This window comes from Octopus sinensis, linkage group LG4 (genome assembly GCF_006345805.1).
Source record: "Octopus sinensis linkage group LG4, ASM634580v1, whole genome shotgun sequence".
Lineage (NCBI taxonomy): Eukaryota > Metazoa > Mollusca > Cephalopoda > Octopoda > Octopodidae > Octopus > Octopus sinensis.
The window spans coordinates 72,121,075-72,139,836 of NC_043000.1; the positions used below are offsets into that span (position 1 = coordinate 72,121,075).

Genomic DNA, 18,762 nt, shown 5'->3' on the forward strand with positions numbered 1-18,762 from the left:
TCATTTCAAGTTAATTAATTTGGGAATAGGGATAAAGATATAAAGCTAACTTACCAGATTATGGTTAACTATGAGGATAAGTACTTTGTTAGATTGTGCCTTAATTTGATTTGTTTCTAGCTGAGGGATTCGATATCGAGAAAGAAAAGTTAAACACATGAGATCTAGAACTCGAGGTACGATATGGATAAAAAGAAAACTCTTGAGTGCTCTAGGAAAATTTGAGTAAGTATGCAAGATAGTGGTGACGTTGTCAGAGTTAGAAAGTATTATTTCCATTTGTAGAAAGAGTAATTAAAGAGACAGAAAAAGATTAAGTTCTTCAGTAGAACAATGGGTACAGGATGATTTTATTTTTATTTTTATTTTTGTGAAGTTGAAGTGAGTTGGATGTGTATCGTTGGATTCATTTCTACCTGTTTGATTTAGAAGGGTTTTGCTGAATTTAAGAGAAAACTTTGCCAACGCAATGCTCTCTTTTTTAAAATCTTAGCGTTCCTCAAAAAGTATGAGTAACACCTGCTCATTTTCATCAAAACCTTTAGAACTGTTATTTACAGAAATATTAGATGTGATTTAGTATTATATATGCACATTTTTTTCTTTTTGACATATTTTAATTCTAGTTATTACAACAGCAAGTACAACAACTACTTCAACGCTTGCAAGCACAACAACAGCAAGTACGACAACACCAAGCACAACAACAGCAAGCACGACAACAGCAAGCACGACAACACCAAGCACAACGACAGCAAGCACAACAACTACTTCAACTACAGCAACCACAAAGATATCATTATTTACAACAAGTTCTGCTTTGGAAACAACGCGATCTCAAATCCAGTCTGAACAAAGAGGTTAGTTTAAATATATTTTTCTTGATATGTCTGTAAAAAGAATTAAATTCAAATGTTACGTGTTTCTCGTTGACTGACATTTGTGGAGCAATGATAACAGTTGAAATATTTCAAGCTAAATAATTTAATAATATGGCGTTTTCTCTCACACTTCGCTTAATTTAGGTTTTTTGGATATGCTTTCTTCATTTTTTACACTTGCAAGTCGTTTCATTGGAAACATATCAAGAGAGGTCTGCTTTTCCCTGCCTTTCAATAAATTACGAAAGTGCACCAGGCATTGTCATTAAATAAAGTGGCTGTACGACCTGTAGCTACAGGTCGTGCAGCTACTTTTTCAGGATGATATTTTTCTACAAATTCAGAAACATACTGCTACTTCGCCAACACTGCCTTTATGTCACTCGTAGAGATAGCATTCTCGTTACACATGCACACACACATATACATACATACATATATATATATATAATATATATATTATATATATATATATATATATATATATATATATATATATATATATATATACATACATATATGGAAGACAAAGCTGAACTAGGAACGCTAATAATTTTTAAAATACCGTTAGGAAATTTGATGTCATAGGACGAAAGAAGAAGAGAAGGAAGAGAGAAAGAGAGAAAGAGAATTAAAAGAGAAATGGAAATATAAACAAATAGAGAGTGAATGACAGATAGATAGAAAAGGTGAAGGAAAAATAGGAGGTATGGGATGAAAGAATAAAGATTAAGTTGCAGATATTACGTAAGAGGTTAGATATTTGAAATAGCAGAAACAGTGTTTTTTTCGAATGTAAACACCCATAAAAACGTTCTTTATAGTTGTTGACCAGTTTGTGTTTAGAAAATAGTTGTTCGTCCGCACAAAAAGGGCAGAAGGTTTGATACAATTGATACAATTTTCCAATCCAAAGAAAATTGTTTATTACAGTTTTTGAAATGCCAAATTAGTTTACTAAGACCTGTAGAATTACGATTATGAATGCATTTAAATGTAGAAAGGTGGTTGGCAAGACCTTTTCTTTTTAATTCTGTGGATGGAATCCAAAATAAAAGAATTCTTCAGATCCTGCAGAAATTTTACATTGGCAAACAACGTTTGTAATTCTGCGATTTCCATTGAGAACGCAGTTTTTTAGGGCCACAATTGCAAGGACTATTACTATTGATACTATTATTTAAGGAGAGATTATCGTTGTTATTATTATTAATGTTATTAAAGTTATCAAGTGAAACTCATTTACCGTTCAGAATATAATTGTTATGCGAGTATATAATCCGTAGTAGGTTATCGGTGTTGGAGAAGGGTGTTTTGGGGAAAGTTCCTTTCGATGGTTTGACGAAATAAGTAGGGAAGGTTATTTTTAACTTGTTTTTTGTATGGAACAATAAGTCAAATATTTTTACTCGGGTCATGTGATTTGTAGAGAGATTTCTTATTTTTATATATGAATATGTATATATATATATATGTGTGTGTATGTGCGTGTGTGTGTATTTATATATATATATTTATATATTTATGTATACATATATATATATCTTTGATTCCTTCGCTCCTTGTTTTTTTCTCTCTCTCTTCTACTCTACTCTCACGTGACATGCTGGTCAACTAGCATTTCCGCCGTTGACCGATGCCGTGTCAACACCGTTTTCTTCGTCTGCCGCAAAGGAATTTTTTTCAAAATACGCCAGCTAAGATAAGTTAAATTGTCTGAAGTCGTAAGACACCCGCTGTTTTTGTCCTGTTATTACCATTCTTGTTTTTAATTTTATTTTTGTTTTTTTGTATTTATATTCGTGTGGCATCGTCCGTTTTTCTGTCCTTGTTTCGTATACATTCGATTCTTTTTCCAAGAAATCTAATGCTCGCAGCTTAGTTCTTCCTTGGGGCTGGCCGGATCGGAGCGATATCAGGATTAATCAGCCGAAATTTGCTAGGATGATCCGGTTCCTGACTGAAGATTAGAGGCTTCGAATGACCCGTCCGTTTTTTGTGTCGTCTCTTTGTGTATTTTGCATTCTTGTCCCATTTTGTATTTTTATATATAATTTTTATACATATATATATATATATATATCATATATTTTACTTTCTTACATCTGTTAAAATGACTCATTGATGAACACTGTTGTTTATATCCTCCTTGATAGGATTGATGCATTTTCCCACATTAATCTTTCTTTCGGATTTATTTTAATGCATCTACCGAAACATATGTCGGTGATATGGTGATATAGAGGATTTAAATAACATCTTTAGCGTAAAATAACATCTAGAGAGAGGGAGAGAGAGAGAGAGAGAGAGAGAGAGGATACATATATATGTGTGTGTGTGTGTATTATATTATATTATGCTACATATATACTGTATTATAATACATATATGTTATATTATACTCTCTCTCCATATATATATTTTTTCACATATACATACGTGTTTGTTTGTTTGTTTGTATGTATGTATCCATAAAAGTAAATATTTTGTTTGCTTCGCAGAATGCAAGAATAAAGTTGCTGATATTTGGTTCCTTCTTGATTCTTCGTCAAGTATCACAGCAGACAATTTTGGCAAACAAAAGAACATAATTGAAAATATGGTTGGTATGCTAGATATACATGCCTTAAAAACCCGTGTGGCTATATCGACGTTTAACCATGAATATCAGTCAATTGTAATGTTTGGCGACACCAACGACAAGCAAGAAGTCATTAAAAAAATTGAGGCAATTGAGTACGTGGGAGGCGGAACTAAAACTGGTAACGCTTTGAAAAAGGTGAGGACTGAGCTATTCTCATCTGGGACATGGAGACCAAAAGCTGATCACATAATTATCGTATTTACAGATGGTAGGTCAAGCGATTATAAAGAGACCAAAGCTGAAGCTGAGCTACTCAAGAAATTAAATATAAAGATATTTGCTGTTGGCATTGGTAGCTCAGTTGATCAGATTGAACTGGAAGATATTGCTAGTAAACCATTTAACTCTTTCGTACACAACTTTGAAAGCTTTGATGTTCTCTTGAATGAATATGGAATTCTTACACGTATTGCATGCAACGCATCAACTGAGTTATTGCCCGCAGATGAAGATGGTAAGATTAAGACATTAATATTTTAATTATATATATTATTAATATTAATTAATTGATAAATAACTTTGAGTATTTTCTTACACACAAAAGTTTCCTATTCCATTTAATGTTAAACTTACTCTTTAATGAATTCACAATATTCTCTTTAAAACAAAAATATTTCTGACGTGTAGACATGTTAGAAAATAGAAATAACACACACATAAACATACACGAACACGCATACCATATATATATATATATATTATATATATATATATATATATTATATAAAAGGGCTTAGTAAAATAAATTACTTTGCCTCATACTGAACTCATTAGAAATAGCAGCTAAAAAAACTTTTTTAAAACTATTTCTAATACTTAAAGAAAACCTCTCTCATATAGTGTTTGCTCAATTCAACTCACGAAAATATGGGGGTAGAGACATTAAAAAATCAAGTGCAAAGGTTATTTGAGAACGTACGTTTCAAGATTAGTCAAACTCGACATTTCTATCATCAGCTCAGAACTCCCTGGTTTGGATTTGAAAACACTGAAAGTGGGAGCATATCCTTTCGGCTTCTTATCGCTTCTGAAGATCTGCTCGTAACTAACAGTGCCAACAAACTCAAAAATGCAAGCGAAGAATTTCTGCTCTCCCCTTTCCACCAGCGTGGGTTAAAATCAGCAAACACTATGCTTTTTTCGGTAAAATCCGAGGCATTATATAGAGAGAGATGAATTATAATTTCAACAATTCAGGGTAAAATTAATTAATTAATCAATTTCACCAAGTATTCAGTATGCAAAGGGACCATTTAAGGCGAATTCAAAATTATTACATTATATAAAAGGGCTTAGTAAAATAAATTACTTTGCCGCATACTGAACTCATTAGAAATAGCAGCTAATATATATATATATATATATATTATATATATATATATATGTATGTATGTATGTATGTATGTATGTATGTATGTATGTATGTATGTATGTATGTATATGAATATTTATATATATATCGCACACGTGAACACGCGCATACACATTTCGACTAAAGATTCTTCAAGGCAGCTACCCCGTCATGGCCGCAGTCTCATGACTGCAACAAGTAAAATATAAAGGATAAAAGATATTATATATAAACAATTGCAACGTGGAATGTGTTTATAAGCCATTTAAGAAACACACAAAACCGTTAGATTCATTTCAACATTTAAATTTAATTTGTCAAAATATTTTCGGCGCTTTGAGACTGCGACCTGTTGACTGACAAAACTTCGTGCTGCTGCAATTGTTTTCGTTCCAGCACACGATCTCATTTCAAGTCACTCGCTATGCAAGTACATCTCCGTAATATTATATATATATATATATATATATATATATTATATATATATATGTGTGTGTGTGTGTTGTGTGTGTGTGTGTGTGTGTGTGTGTGTGTGTGTGTGTGTGTGTGTGTGTGTATGTATGTATGTATGTATATATATTATATATATATATATATATATATATATATATATATATTATATATATATATATATATATATATATATATATATATAATATATATATATAACATAATGTATATATAGAAAACTGTTCACGTATATTATTATCCTTAGCAATATAGGCAACTCACAAGAGCTGCTGACCAGAGGTAATAATACACATATCTATGCATACATACATACATACATACATATAAATCAATATAAACAGCTTGGCACAATGTGGTGCCATAAAGGACCTACATGACTAGAAATAAGAGTTAAAATACTTTTAATGCTGTAAGAAGAGCATAAGCATATACATATACTGACAAGGGAGGTAACCGCCTCATGACCATCTCTAGGATCACTGGACCAGGCCTAGTTTCGCCTATACGTAGGCATTGTCAGTGGTAACTTCTCAAACGGCTGATGGTGGATAATTCCAGCTGCCAACATATATATATTTACCATTGAAATTTATGGATGATTTAGCTAATTAGTATACTAAAAAATAATATAAACAGCTAAGCGTAATGTGATACCATAAAGGAAAAATTTAATCATCACTAAGCGTGACATGCTCATTTTCTAGATGAATTCAAATTTATCTACAGCGTACCTACACATATGCTCACATTAATTTACATATACACAAGATATAAATGGCTTACGTTGTATCTGGCGGCGATATATATCATCCGTTGTTCATGAAGCACAGGTCTCAGCTAACTATGAGAACGGTTTAAGAGAAATCAAGCCGTCGTGAATATATATATATATATATGTATATATATATATATATATGTGTGTATGTGTGTGTGTGTGTGTGTGTGTGTGTGTGTGTGTGTGAGTGTGTGTGTGTGTGTGTGTGCGCGTCTGTGTAACTATGTGCCAGTGTGTGTGTGTGTGTGTGGTGTTTACTCTGCTCATTGGATTAAACCAAAGTGGAGTGGGAATGGGCCTCTATATCCTCTTCTTGCCTCAACCCACTCCTCTTCTTATACCATCAGATATTCATTTGACAAATTCATTTTCCAATCACACCATCCACTGAGTCATCAAAGCTTGCATCCTTTGTCGGTGTAGAAAAACCTGTAAAGTTACATTATAAAGTAGCCGTGTTTTTATAAACATTATTAATATCTGAAGGGTTTCACTTCACCCCACGACGCGATTATATTGATCAGCTGTATTCATAATGTTGAACCTTTCCCATTAGTCTTTAACTGTAAGTTTATCTTCATCATTAACTACTTTTATTAATCTTTTAAAAGTTTCTCGCAAATAAAATACCTGGAAGTTAACTGATTTGATTATTTGGCCCGAGTAAATAAATTGCACTCTACTCTGACATTATAAAAAATATTTAAGTTGGAGAACTGTAAGGAAAAATACGTTGTTGGAACTATTACGTCTGTTACTACAACTTCTGACAGCTGAGAAAAATAAACCATGTTAGAGAAGGCTTGTAGTTATTCAAAAATTATTTGAATGCTGAATCAGATATAAATTAAAATACTTATCGTGGCCTCTGAAAATCCTTGGATTTTCGGAAGCATTTTCTCGAAGGCATGCGCTTCCAGAAAACCCCAGCTTTATCAACATAGAGTACAACATGGCGCACATATTTTTCTGGCTCGTCAGATTAATTAACAGCAGCCTCTCTATCAGTACAGGCAGCTTCACCGGTCATTTTAAAGTTATACAAAATAAGGTATTTCATAAAATTTTCAAACCAGCTTTTACAATCCGAAAAGGTTTTGTGCCAAGAGTTGCACTTTACTGTTTATGAAAATCGACACATAAACTTAACCTTCGCTTCAATGACCATTATGTTTATTGGCACATATGTATTAGCATGTCAAGAAATCTCCCTTAAATTAGATTTACTGTTTTAAGTGTGTATGAGTCAAGCAATGAAACCTGTATACGGTAATACTACCAGCTAGAAATCATCTCCAACGCACATGCTACTGTCTTATATATTATGTATGTCCGAATATCTATCTATCTATCTATCTATCTATCTATCTATCTATCTATCTATCTATCTATCTATCTATCTATCTATCTATCTATCTATCTATCTATCCGTCTGTCTGTCTGTCACACACACACACACACACACACACACACACACACACACACATACACACACACACACAATGGTATGCATATATTTCAGTGAAACAAAATATTATTTTAGATTATATTCTGTTTTATCCACGTTCCACAACTACATTTGCTCTGTAATCAGTGAAATAATCGTATTGTTATATACTATCTTTTTCTTTGTATCATAGCATGTCAGAGGACCATACCAACGGATGTCATGTTCATGGTCGGTAACAATCAGTTTGGTAGTCACAGGACTCAAATTATCTTCGAGGGTATAAAAGCGGCAATGAAGAAAGTCAATAGTGGAAAAAAGTTTCGATTTGGAACAGTATTTGAAGACTGTCTGCCTAACCAAGATGTTAGAGTCGGAATAACTGGAGAGAAAGAAATCATAAAGAAAACTACCAACTTCATACACGGTGATTTTACATCTCTTTTCCGCAAACTGAATTTTAATAATTTCTTGCCAAACTCAAACTATTTTACGCGGCATTTCGGAATGCTATTTATCGACCGTACTGTGAATTTGAACAATCCAGAAATAACTACTGAAATCCAAAGAATTTTGGTAGATGATATGCTTTTATTTTATATTGTAATCGGAGATGGTGTGAATATGTCTAAAATTCCTGGCATAGCACCTAAGATGATTATCAAAATACCTTCCTATGAAGCCTTAGTTACAACTTTTCCAGTATTGCTTTCAGATACAATATGCAAAGCAGCAGAAAGCTCAGGCGGCAGACCAGATATTTCATAATTTCGTTTCTTTTATGTGGAAGTAAGATTTATTGAATAAAATTCATTTAAAAAAATAAATAAACGTAACTTATTGGAAACATTCCAGACACTTATTCAGTGTAAACCTTTGACTATCATTCACAAAATACAGGCCGTCATATCCCCGAGGACAAAATCTACAAGAGTTCACTCTTCAATTTATTTAATAAAAAGAGATTTTCTTTGTGCCTTAATTTTTTCAAACAGAAGTGCCATTAATGGAAAACCTTCCATAATGAAACCATCAACAACTGAATGATTGATAGTTATATTCAGAATAGAAATAGAATATTTTGATTTGATAAAATTGACTGATAATTATTTATAACTCAGGAATAAAACGTTTATCTTCAGTTTTGAAGTTTTATTAAGATATAATTATTTATCGTTTAAAAATACCAGAAAGTATAGTAGTCTCATTGTTTTTGTTTTCTTTAAAACATTTCTTCAGATTGTTATTATTTGTTATATGTATAAACGTGTTTTTCACAAAAATATTTAAAATGTGTTTAATATATCATACGAATTTACTTTTGTCATAATAGAAAATGCAGTTTATCTCTTGCAATAAATATTTATATGTAACAGTATTTTTGAATATATGAAATTATGTTTACCTATCTAAATTATATTTTTCTCCTAATCTTTCCAGCATCAGATTTTAATTGAATTCGGTATTTACTTGTTTGGATGCAAGACTATGTTTGTGAATGTGTCTCTATGTATGTTGAGACTAACGTCACACAAGCACTATAGCTTATGAAAGAGTAATAAAGTATCAGAAAATAATATACATATATACTTTATTGGAAAGCATGTAGGTTAGGAACAAAGCAGTTAATTTTAAATATCAACAGTTAGCTCATGCAATCTAATATATATCTATGATATTCAGCTATAATAGACTCGACTAATTAAGTACCATATGATAATTAGTGCTGCACTTTAGTAAGAATTGATATATAATGCTGCAGTTTAGTAAGAATTGATATATAATCATTGTAAATGCAATATATACAATTGAAACACAATTGTAAAGTTGTTTCAACATTTCATGGTCTCTATATAGACTTGTTGACGGCTGTTTTCTTAACAAAAGTTTATAAAATGTTAAAAAATGATCTACCAAATCACGTACTCGAAAAATTTCAGTCAATCAAAATTTTCTATTGTATCGGAGAAAGAAAACAAAAACCTAGGAGGGAGATAAATTTAAAGAATTAGAAATTTATTTAACAAAATTTATTTAGAACCTTAGGGAAAAGTTGACATTTGCGGGCAAAGAAACAATTACAACCAGGTTGCGATCCTTTTACATTTCATCATCATTTCATATCACAGTCTACTTAAAATTGCTTTGAAAAATTGTCGAAGGTTATTTTTCGTGTTTAGCATAAAAACAGAGTTACGAATAAAACTCAATGTTGTTACTGTTTTGCTTGAAATATTGTTAGTGTTTTTGTTTAGTCTTGTAAAGATACATAAAAAGCTTATGTTGATGTAAAATTGTTTTCGTTTGTTTTAATAAGAAAATTATGAAATAGTATATTGTTGACGCTATGCCTCACAATAAAATTTGAAGTCAGTGAAGCTACTGATTTTGTTGCTATTTCTGTATGTACGTGGTTTTAAAAATTTCTTTGATTTCATTTTAAGATATTTCATTTTAAGATCTGGGTGTTGCATTTGCGATTGATGTTTGGAAGGCATTTTTCTTGTAGTTGTAAGGACTGTGAGAACTAGGACTGAATTTTGCTGCGTTAAATATATGTGCCTCTCGCAGATTTAGCTGGTCATTCAGTCTTAGTATTTTCGTTTTGTAGTGTAGGTACACTCGCACAAGGGGACTTAATAAGTTCCTTGTGAATGAAAAGGCGTCCATGTTAGGAGACTCGTGATTTAGTGTACGATTCTTGACAGTTGTTTTTGGTAGGGAAATGTGAAATTACAAAATTTGACGCTTTTAACCATGTTTAGGACCCCAGATTCAAATTCATCGAGCAAAGGGTTACAAAGAGTTTTATAAGATTTAAGCTTACAAGAGCGACGTTTATGTTTGGATACCTCTTTAATGTCGAAGAAGAAAACGTGCAGCCTAATTTTTCTTAAGCCATTAGTCTTCTGAAGAAGAGGTAATAGATATGATCCGAGGCGGAATGGAATATCCTTAAGTGAAATATTAAGGGATTGCCTGTCTATATTGTGTAATGCTTATTATTTGTATTCTTGAGCATGCATACATACTTTTACACTTCATCATTTCATATCACAGTCTACATACATGCATACATACATATATACATTCATACATACTGGTTTTAAATGTTGGCACAAGATCAGCAATTTCGGAGCAGGTAAGTCGATTACATCAACAACAGTGTTCGGTTAATATAATTATTTTATCAATCCCGAAAGGATGAAAGGCAGAGTGCCAGGCTCTATCTGCTCTTATGCTGAGTATCTTCCCTTAGATAACATCGGTGGCGTGGAGAGGGCAGACTTGTATACATAGATGATAGGTAGTCTTCCTTCAAAACAAGACCCTGTGCAGATGTTTCAGATATACGGTTAACTCTAATCGGCGCAGACCCCTAGGAAATGGAAAATGAAAACCTATCACTTTCTTTCAGAGACCTGCAATAGTGAATACAATTTCTACACATCTGCTTCTTATCCAGAATTCATATACAAGCAAGACTTTACTGATATCTTGCATTGAGATAGCAGCTGTTACACATTCATATCTATGTGTATACGTGCATCCCCACTCTTGGCACTATTTTGTTAGTGAATAGTACAAACTGTGTGTAAAGTATATAATGTATTACTACGCTGAAGTTGAGTCCGTGTAACATGAACAGTAAATAAACACGTAACAATAACAATGGTCTTCATCTGGTTGTCTATCCCATTAGAACACAAACTACACATAACATGGTGGCAGCGGTAAATAATTAAACGGAAACTGTGCCTTTACAACAAATCAGAAACGCAACGAACCAGGAAAGTAACAAACAAAACATCGCTTCGTCTTCGGACAACATACACGACGATCCAAGATGGCGCCCCCCGTCGCCGTACAGATGAATCTACATCCGATTATGGATTGGGGCTCCGATGATATTTTGGAAGCATTTAAAAAGTTTAAACAGAAAACTCAACTAGCTTTCAAAAGTTTCCTGAAAGGCACAACTGACGATGAGAAGGTAAGCTATATCCTTTTATGGTCAGGTAATAAAGGAATAGACCTATTCAATAGCTGGGATATGTCAGAATCGGACTGCAATAACCCAGACACACTTCTTGAGAAATTTGAAAGGCACCTAGAGCCCAGGTCGAACCATAGAATTCACAGATACGAATTCCAGGGCCTGAAACAAGACCCACAAGAAACAATTGACAATTTCCAGTCAAGACTGAAAAATGTTGCAGAGAAATGCAAATTCAAAGACAGGGAGGAGAGAATTGTAGACCAATTAATATGGGGGTGTGCCCACAAAGAAGTACAAAAATCACTAATTGGTAAGGACGCTCTCCAGTTGGTAGAAGCAGTAGACACTGCAAGAGCATTCGAAGCCACTACCAAACAAATGGCCTCATTTAGCTTACAAACAAGCTCACTAGATAGCAGTGTAGATACTGTATCTAGGCACAGGACACTTACCCACAAACAAAGAACATACCAGTACTGTGGTACAGAGCATGAATTTAATAACCGAAAAAAATGTCCTGCATTCGGTACACACTGCAAAGCATGTGGAAAACTTAACCACTGGGAAAAAATGTGTAGGTTAACAAAATCCCAGAAATACAAGCCCCAATTTTCAAAGAGGAGCAGAAATAGAAGAGATATACATGCACAACAACAGGAAAAAAACACCTCAGAGGAGGAATTCTTGGCAGTCGGCATAATAAATGTGTATGAGATGGGAAAGGACGACCGGAAGAAAGAAGATGAGGCATACACGACAATAAGAATTCAAAAGAAGGCCGGAAGGAAAAGAACAAACATAGACTTAAGGCTGAAGATAGACACTGGGGCCCAGAGTGATATCTTGCCTGTCAGATTATACAAGAAGATGTTCCCAGAAAATATGACAGAAGAGGATAGGGTCAGGAAAGGAATCCTCACACCAAGTGATGTGGTCCTCACTGCGTACGGAGGAACCAGGATTCCACAACTGGGTAAAACAACTATCACAGGGACACACAAAGGAAAAATAATTAAGTGTTCTTTTTATGTCACAAGAACAGAAGGCCCAGCAATTCTTGGACTCGATACCTGCAGGAGGTTAAATATTGTGTCGGTCAATGCTGAAGTGAAAGCAGCTCCAAGCAGGATTGACAGTGATATGCCTATCAAAGACCGACCACCAATCACAAACAAACAGGAAATGGAAGGACTAAGCAGAAAGGTCCACCACATTGTAAATGTGACAACCAATAAGCTAGTTGAAATCAAAGAGGAGACCAGCAAAGATGAAGAACTTCAGCTCCTTACACAGATGGTGATTCAGGGGTGGCCAGAAAAGAGACATCAGGTACAGCCCCTAATTCGTGAATATTGGGCCATCCATAATGATATATCAGTGGAGGATGGAAACCTGATGGCTGGATCCCGAATAATTATACCCAAGTCAATGCAAGAAGAGATTCTTGACAAGATCCACCAAGGGCATCTCGGAATGGAAAAATGCAAGCTCCGAGCCAAGTCAGCAGTATATTGGGTAGGCATGTATAAAGACATGGAAAAGACAGTTTCTACAAGCCACATCTGTCAAAAGTACAGAAACTCACAACAAAAGGAAGAAATGATATCTAGTGACATCCCAAGAAGGCCATGGCAAACTATTGGAGTAGATCTGTTCACAGAGGGCCAAGAATGGTATTTGATAATGGCCTGCTACTACTCCAAATTTCCATTTGTGAGAAAAGTGAAAGACCTGACAGCCAAAACAATCACCACAGTAGCTCGAGGACTTCTAGCAGAGCAAGGAATACCAGAGCAGATCATATGTGACAATGGAACCCAGTTCACATCACAAGAATTTAAAAAGCTAACCGATGAGTATGGGTTCAATATTACAACTTCATCTCCACACTATCCCAAAGGCCATGGGTTTATAGAAAGACAGGTGCAGACAGTGAAGAGAACACTAGTCAAATGTCGAGAGACTAAGGAAGACCCACACCTGGCACTTCTGTCCCTACGAGCGACACCACTGAGAGCTGATATGAAATCCCCAGCAGAATTGCTGAATGGCAGGAAGTACAAAACTACCCTGCCAACTAAGATCCAACCTCCTATTGACCAGGAAGAGACAAGGGAAAAGCTAGCAGCCACTCAAGAACAATCACAGAGCTATTACAACAAACATGCACAATATTTACCTGAGATACTTGGAGGACAACATGTGCATACTCAAGATCCCATAACTAAAACATGGATCCCAGCACAGGTTGTCAGTAGAGCTGAAACTCCAAGATCATATATAATAGAAACGGAATCTGGTAGGCAGCTGAGACGCAACAGGGCCCACATCCGCCCAACACCAGAACTGTTGAGGACAACGTGTACAACACCTGCTGCATTAGTGACAACACCCACAGAATCATCACCCCAACGTGCACAAACCACCTATCAGCAGCCCAACAACACACCTCAGACATCGGTGCGAAGCACAAGATCCACCAGATGGAGAAAGAACATTCTGCCACCGGTTCGATACCGTTAAAGAAAAAAAAAGAAAATGAAAAGAGAAGTATCTAATTCAGCTAGACTTTAAAGCAGAGGCAGAATAATCTCACGACTTCTGCTGTAGGATTGCCACCTCAGGCTGACAATCCATAGAGCAACGGAGACTACTCATAATTGTCTTCACTGCCAAAAGACCCCTCTTTTTTTTCAAGAAGAAGGGATGTTACACATTCATATCTATGTGTATACGTGCATCCCCATTCTTGGCACTATTTTGTTAGTGAATAGTACAAACTGTGTGTAAAGTATATAATGTATTACTACGCTGAATGTCGAGTCCGTGTATCATGAAAAGTCAATAAACACGTAAACAATAACAATCGTTTTCAATTGGTTGTCTATCCCATTAGAACCCAAACTACACATAACAGCAGCCAAATCTCTCTTCTATAAGAGAGGTAATATTTATCACCATTTAAACGTGGATGATCAGTCAGAGCAAATTATACCGCGGTAGTTACCATGAGAAAGCCTCGCATTGGCTTTTGATGCAGAATACATTCTTTTTTAAATAAACAAAAATACAACAGCAAACAAAACAAAAACAACAAAAAAGATATATGTACGTGCACACATATTTATGTATATTAGGTCATCCCATAAGCAACGTCCGAATTTTGAGTAAGGAAAAAACTGATCTAATTTTACATTTTATCGAAATTTAATCCTGTATATAATTTCTATCATTATTGAGGACTTCTTTCCATCTACTCATCCGGTTTTTAATTCCACTGGTGAAAGCTCTTTTGGTCTTTATGGTATCTACCGCAGTCTACTCAGCTGGCAAAAATTAGTGGTACCTGTATTTCAAGGGACCAGCCTTGTCACATTCTGTGTCATGTTGAGAACTACGTTAAGGGTACACGTGTTTGCGGAGTGCTAAGCCACTTGCATGTTAATTTCACGAGCAGGCTTTTCCGTTGATCGGATCAACTGGAACCCTTGTCGTCGTAACCGATGGAGTACCAGTTTTTCTATCTACCCCAGAATACTTTGTTCTAACAGAATATTTACGTCTAAGTGGGGATAAATATTACCTCTGGGTATTAATACTGCCTCTGTCACTATAAGAGTTTTGAGTACAGATAGTACCTTCATTATCATAAGCAACTCGGGCGCACTCGGTAACCACAGAAGTATGTTTGTATATATACATTTATAAGTGTGCGCGTGTGGTGTTTTCAGTGTGTTGCGTATGTATACTTGCGCGTCAGTTTGTATGTATGTATGTATGTATGTATGTATGTATGTATGTATGTATGTATGTATGTATGTATGTATGTATGTATGTATGTATGTATGCATGCATGCATGTAAGCTTTTCATTGGGGTATGTTCTCGTAATTCAAGTTAGTCATAATATAGAGACAAGGGTTCTTTGTTCGAATCAAAACTGTTCGAGAGATGTCTATCTATCTATCTATCTATCTATCTATCTATCTATCTATCTATCTATCTATCTATCTATCTATCTATCTATCTATCTATCTATCTCTCCCGCCCCCTCTCTCTCTCTATATATATATATGAGTTAATGCGTGTATGTAAGCATTTATATATGTATGTACTTAATTGTGTGTGTTGTATATAAAAGAACATGAACAAGAATGGAGAAAAAATATATACACATACATAGACACACACGTACAATCGGAGAGAGAAGTGCAAGTCACATGTATACATACTAAGGTGTGCATCATTTTGTAACATATGAGTGTATGTGTGATTATGCGTGCGTGTGCATACAATGTTTATGCATGAGATTATATGCAAATGTTCATTGTAGGAATGTCAAAGGACGAAGTTTGGAATGCTTTAAAATTACTCACCCCACCACTACTCGTGTGGATTTAGTGAATGCTAGACAGTTTATTTATTCTTTCTTGTTTGTTTAATGTAAATCTGTTGTTAGATAGCCCTATGCAACAATTGAGAATCCATAGCCAGTATGTCCCGTTTTAACTGACCATAGGTGTCTTTCTTTCTTTCTTTCTTTCTTTCTTTCTTTCTTTCTTTCACTCATTCATTGTTTTCTTCTTTTATTCCTCCCTCCCTTCTTTCTTTCTTTCTTTCTTTCTTTCTTTCTTTCTTTCTTTCTTTCTTTCTTTCTTTCTTTCTTTCTTTCTATCTATCTATCTATCTATCTATCTATCTATCTATCTTTTCTTTCCTTGTCTGTCTGTTTGTTTGTTTGTTTCTTTCTGCTTCTTTCTTTGATGGTGGTAATAATGTGGTGTGTGTGTGTGTGTGTGTGTGTGTGTGTGTGTGTGTGTGTGGTGGCGAGGGCTGTTTATTGACATGTTTTTGCAGTATCTCTTACTTTTAATGCTGTGAATACAGTCTTGTTGTGGTGTGCCGTTTTGTATCATCGTTAGGACAACCATTGTTGACGATCTTTGCTGTCTATGTGTCTCCTCTGTATTCAATCATTTAAATTCTTCCTCCAAAGAAGGTGCTGGTTTCTAGCAAAGATGCAAAACTCCATTGCTGGAATGTAGATAACGAAAACAATGTCACATTTTAGACCTGAAAAATGTCTTGCGTAGTTTTACTGTTTTGCTTACAGTTTGTATCTGTAACGTGTGAATCAGTTGGTTGATTTCTTTTCCTGAATATCCAAGCTTATCCAGACTGATAGTTAGGCGTTTACTCACAAAATCAAGTGCTCCAATTACTATTAGCATAGATATAAATTTGTAATCTGGGTATAGAATCTAGAGGTTTCGAAGCAGTTGTCCATAATTATGTATGTATGTATGTATGTATGTATGTATGTATGTATGTATGTATGTATGTATGTATGTATGTATGTATGTATGCATGCATGTATGTATGCATGCATGTATGCATGTATGTGTGTTTCTGTATATGTATGCATGAAAATATGTATTTACCACTCTGTTTCTCTATCTCTCTTTCGTTATGTATTATAGGTATGTATATGCGTGTATGTATAAGGTCATCTCATAAACAATCTCCGAAATATCTAATATATAATTTATATCAAATTTTTACAGTATTCTATAATGTCAAGTGGTATTAATTGATACTCATATAAATTTGGAAACCTTTAACGTTACATATTTCTTTTTACAGAACAATTTGACTGAATTAATCACTAATATGAACCCTTCAAAGATGGATATATCAAAGGAACATTTAAAGTACATAATGCTTAATTAGTTCAAAAAGGGAAACAGTGCAGCAGAAGCAACCCGAAATATTCATGCTGTTTATGGGGAAGAGTGCTTGAACGAAAGAAGTTGCAGAAGATGGCTTGCAAGGTTGCCATCTTCAACAGCCTGGAACGTTGCCTAAACTCGGAAAATGTGTTCTCCTTGATTTGACAGGAGCCAATCGAAATCACTAGTGGATATCTGTTCATCTCTTCACTCTTGTGAAGGTATCTCACCATTTTTGGACAGATTAGTGACTGGTGATGAAAAATGGACATTTTATGAAAATGTTAAGCGATGTGGAGAACAGGCTAAACCACAACCCAAAAAGACCTCCATGTAAAAAATGGTTCATTCTGTTTGTGGGGAATTGCATTAGAGTCATCCACTTTGAGCTGCTACCAACTAATGTAACAATTACTGCTTATTATCAACAGTTGGAATATTTGGATGCTGCTTTGAAGAAAAAAAGACTTCGGCGGATCATAAGGGAGTAGTATTTCATCATAATAATGCAAGGCACCACACTGCAAAGATTGCATCGGTAAAAAAAATCGAAGAACTTGGCTAGGAAAAAATCCATCCGCGTTATTCTCCGAACTTCGTTCCTTCTTGATTATCATTTGTTTCGAATTTTACAGAATCATTTAGATGGATTAGTACTCAAAAGCACCAAAGAAGTCGAAACTAATTTCTCTTACCTCTTCTCATAAAAACCAAAATTAATTCACCGGATGAGTAGATGGAAAGAAGTCCTCAATAATGATAGAAATTATATACAGGATTAAATTTCGATAAAATGTAAAATTAGATCAGTTTTTTCCTTACTCAAAATTCGGACGTTGCTTATGGGATGACCTAATATACATAAATATGTGTGCACGTACATATATCTTTTAGCTTTTATTTTTTCAGCCATTGGAATGCGGCCATGCTAGAACACCGCATTGAAGTATTAAGCCAAACAAGTCGACCTCAGAACTTATTTTATTGAAGCTTGGTATTTATTCCATCGCCCTCTTTTCCGAACAGCTAAATTACGGGGACATAAACAAACCGAAACCGATTGTCAAGCGGTGGTAGAGGCCAATCACGCACGCGCACACACACACACACACACACACACACACACACACACACACACACACACACACACGCACACACACACACAAGCATGTAAGTATGTATGTGTGTATATATATATATAATATAAGGGATATTAGCCAACTGAATATGGCTAGGGACAGGGCAGGGTGGTGGGGGTGTCACTGTTGCATTTAGCCCCAGGCGAACATCAACGTCACCAGATAGGCCGACGCCATCACGGCGTCCTCTATCTTGCAAAGGGAGATCATTCACCAAGAAGCGGATACCACACACGGACCTAGGTTTCAAGGTGTATTGCCTATTATCAACGTGTGGTAGGCATCGCCTCTCGATGAACGACCAACCATGCAAGATATATATAAAG

The 18,762-nt window shown here is 34.9% G+C and overlaps 1 protein-coding gene across 2 annotated transcripts in view; it reads left to right on the forward strand.

The window, feature by feature from the left end:
• LOC115210905 (collagen alpha-5(VI) chain) overlaps positions 1 to 8,718 on the forward strand; it is a 40,456-nt gene extending 31,738 nt beyond the window's left edge. For both annotated transcript variants that reach the window (XM_029779683.2, XM_036502138.1), the window contains 3 exons: positions 627 to 860; positions 3,383 to 3,979; positions 7,763 to 8,718. In XM_029779683.2, coding sequence (XP_029635543.1) covers positions 627 to 860; positions 3,383 to 3,979; positions 7,763 to 8,337 — 1,406 coding nt within the window. In that variant the 3' untranslated portion in view covers positions 8,338 to 8,718. The remainder of the gene's footprint in view (positions 1 to 626; positions 861 to 3,382; positions 3,980 to 7,762) is intronic.
• Positions 8,719 to 18,762: the final 10,044 nt, after the last annotated feature.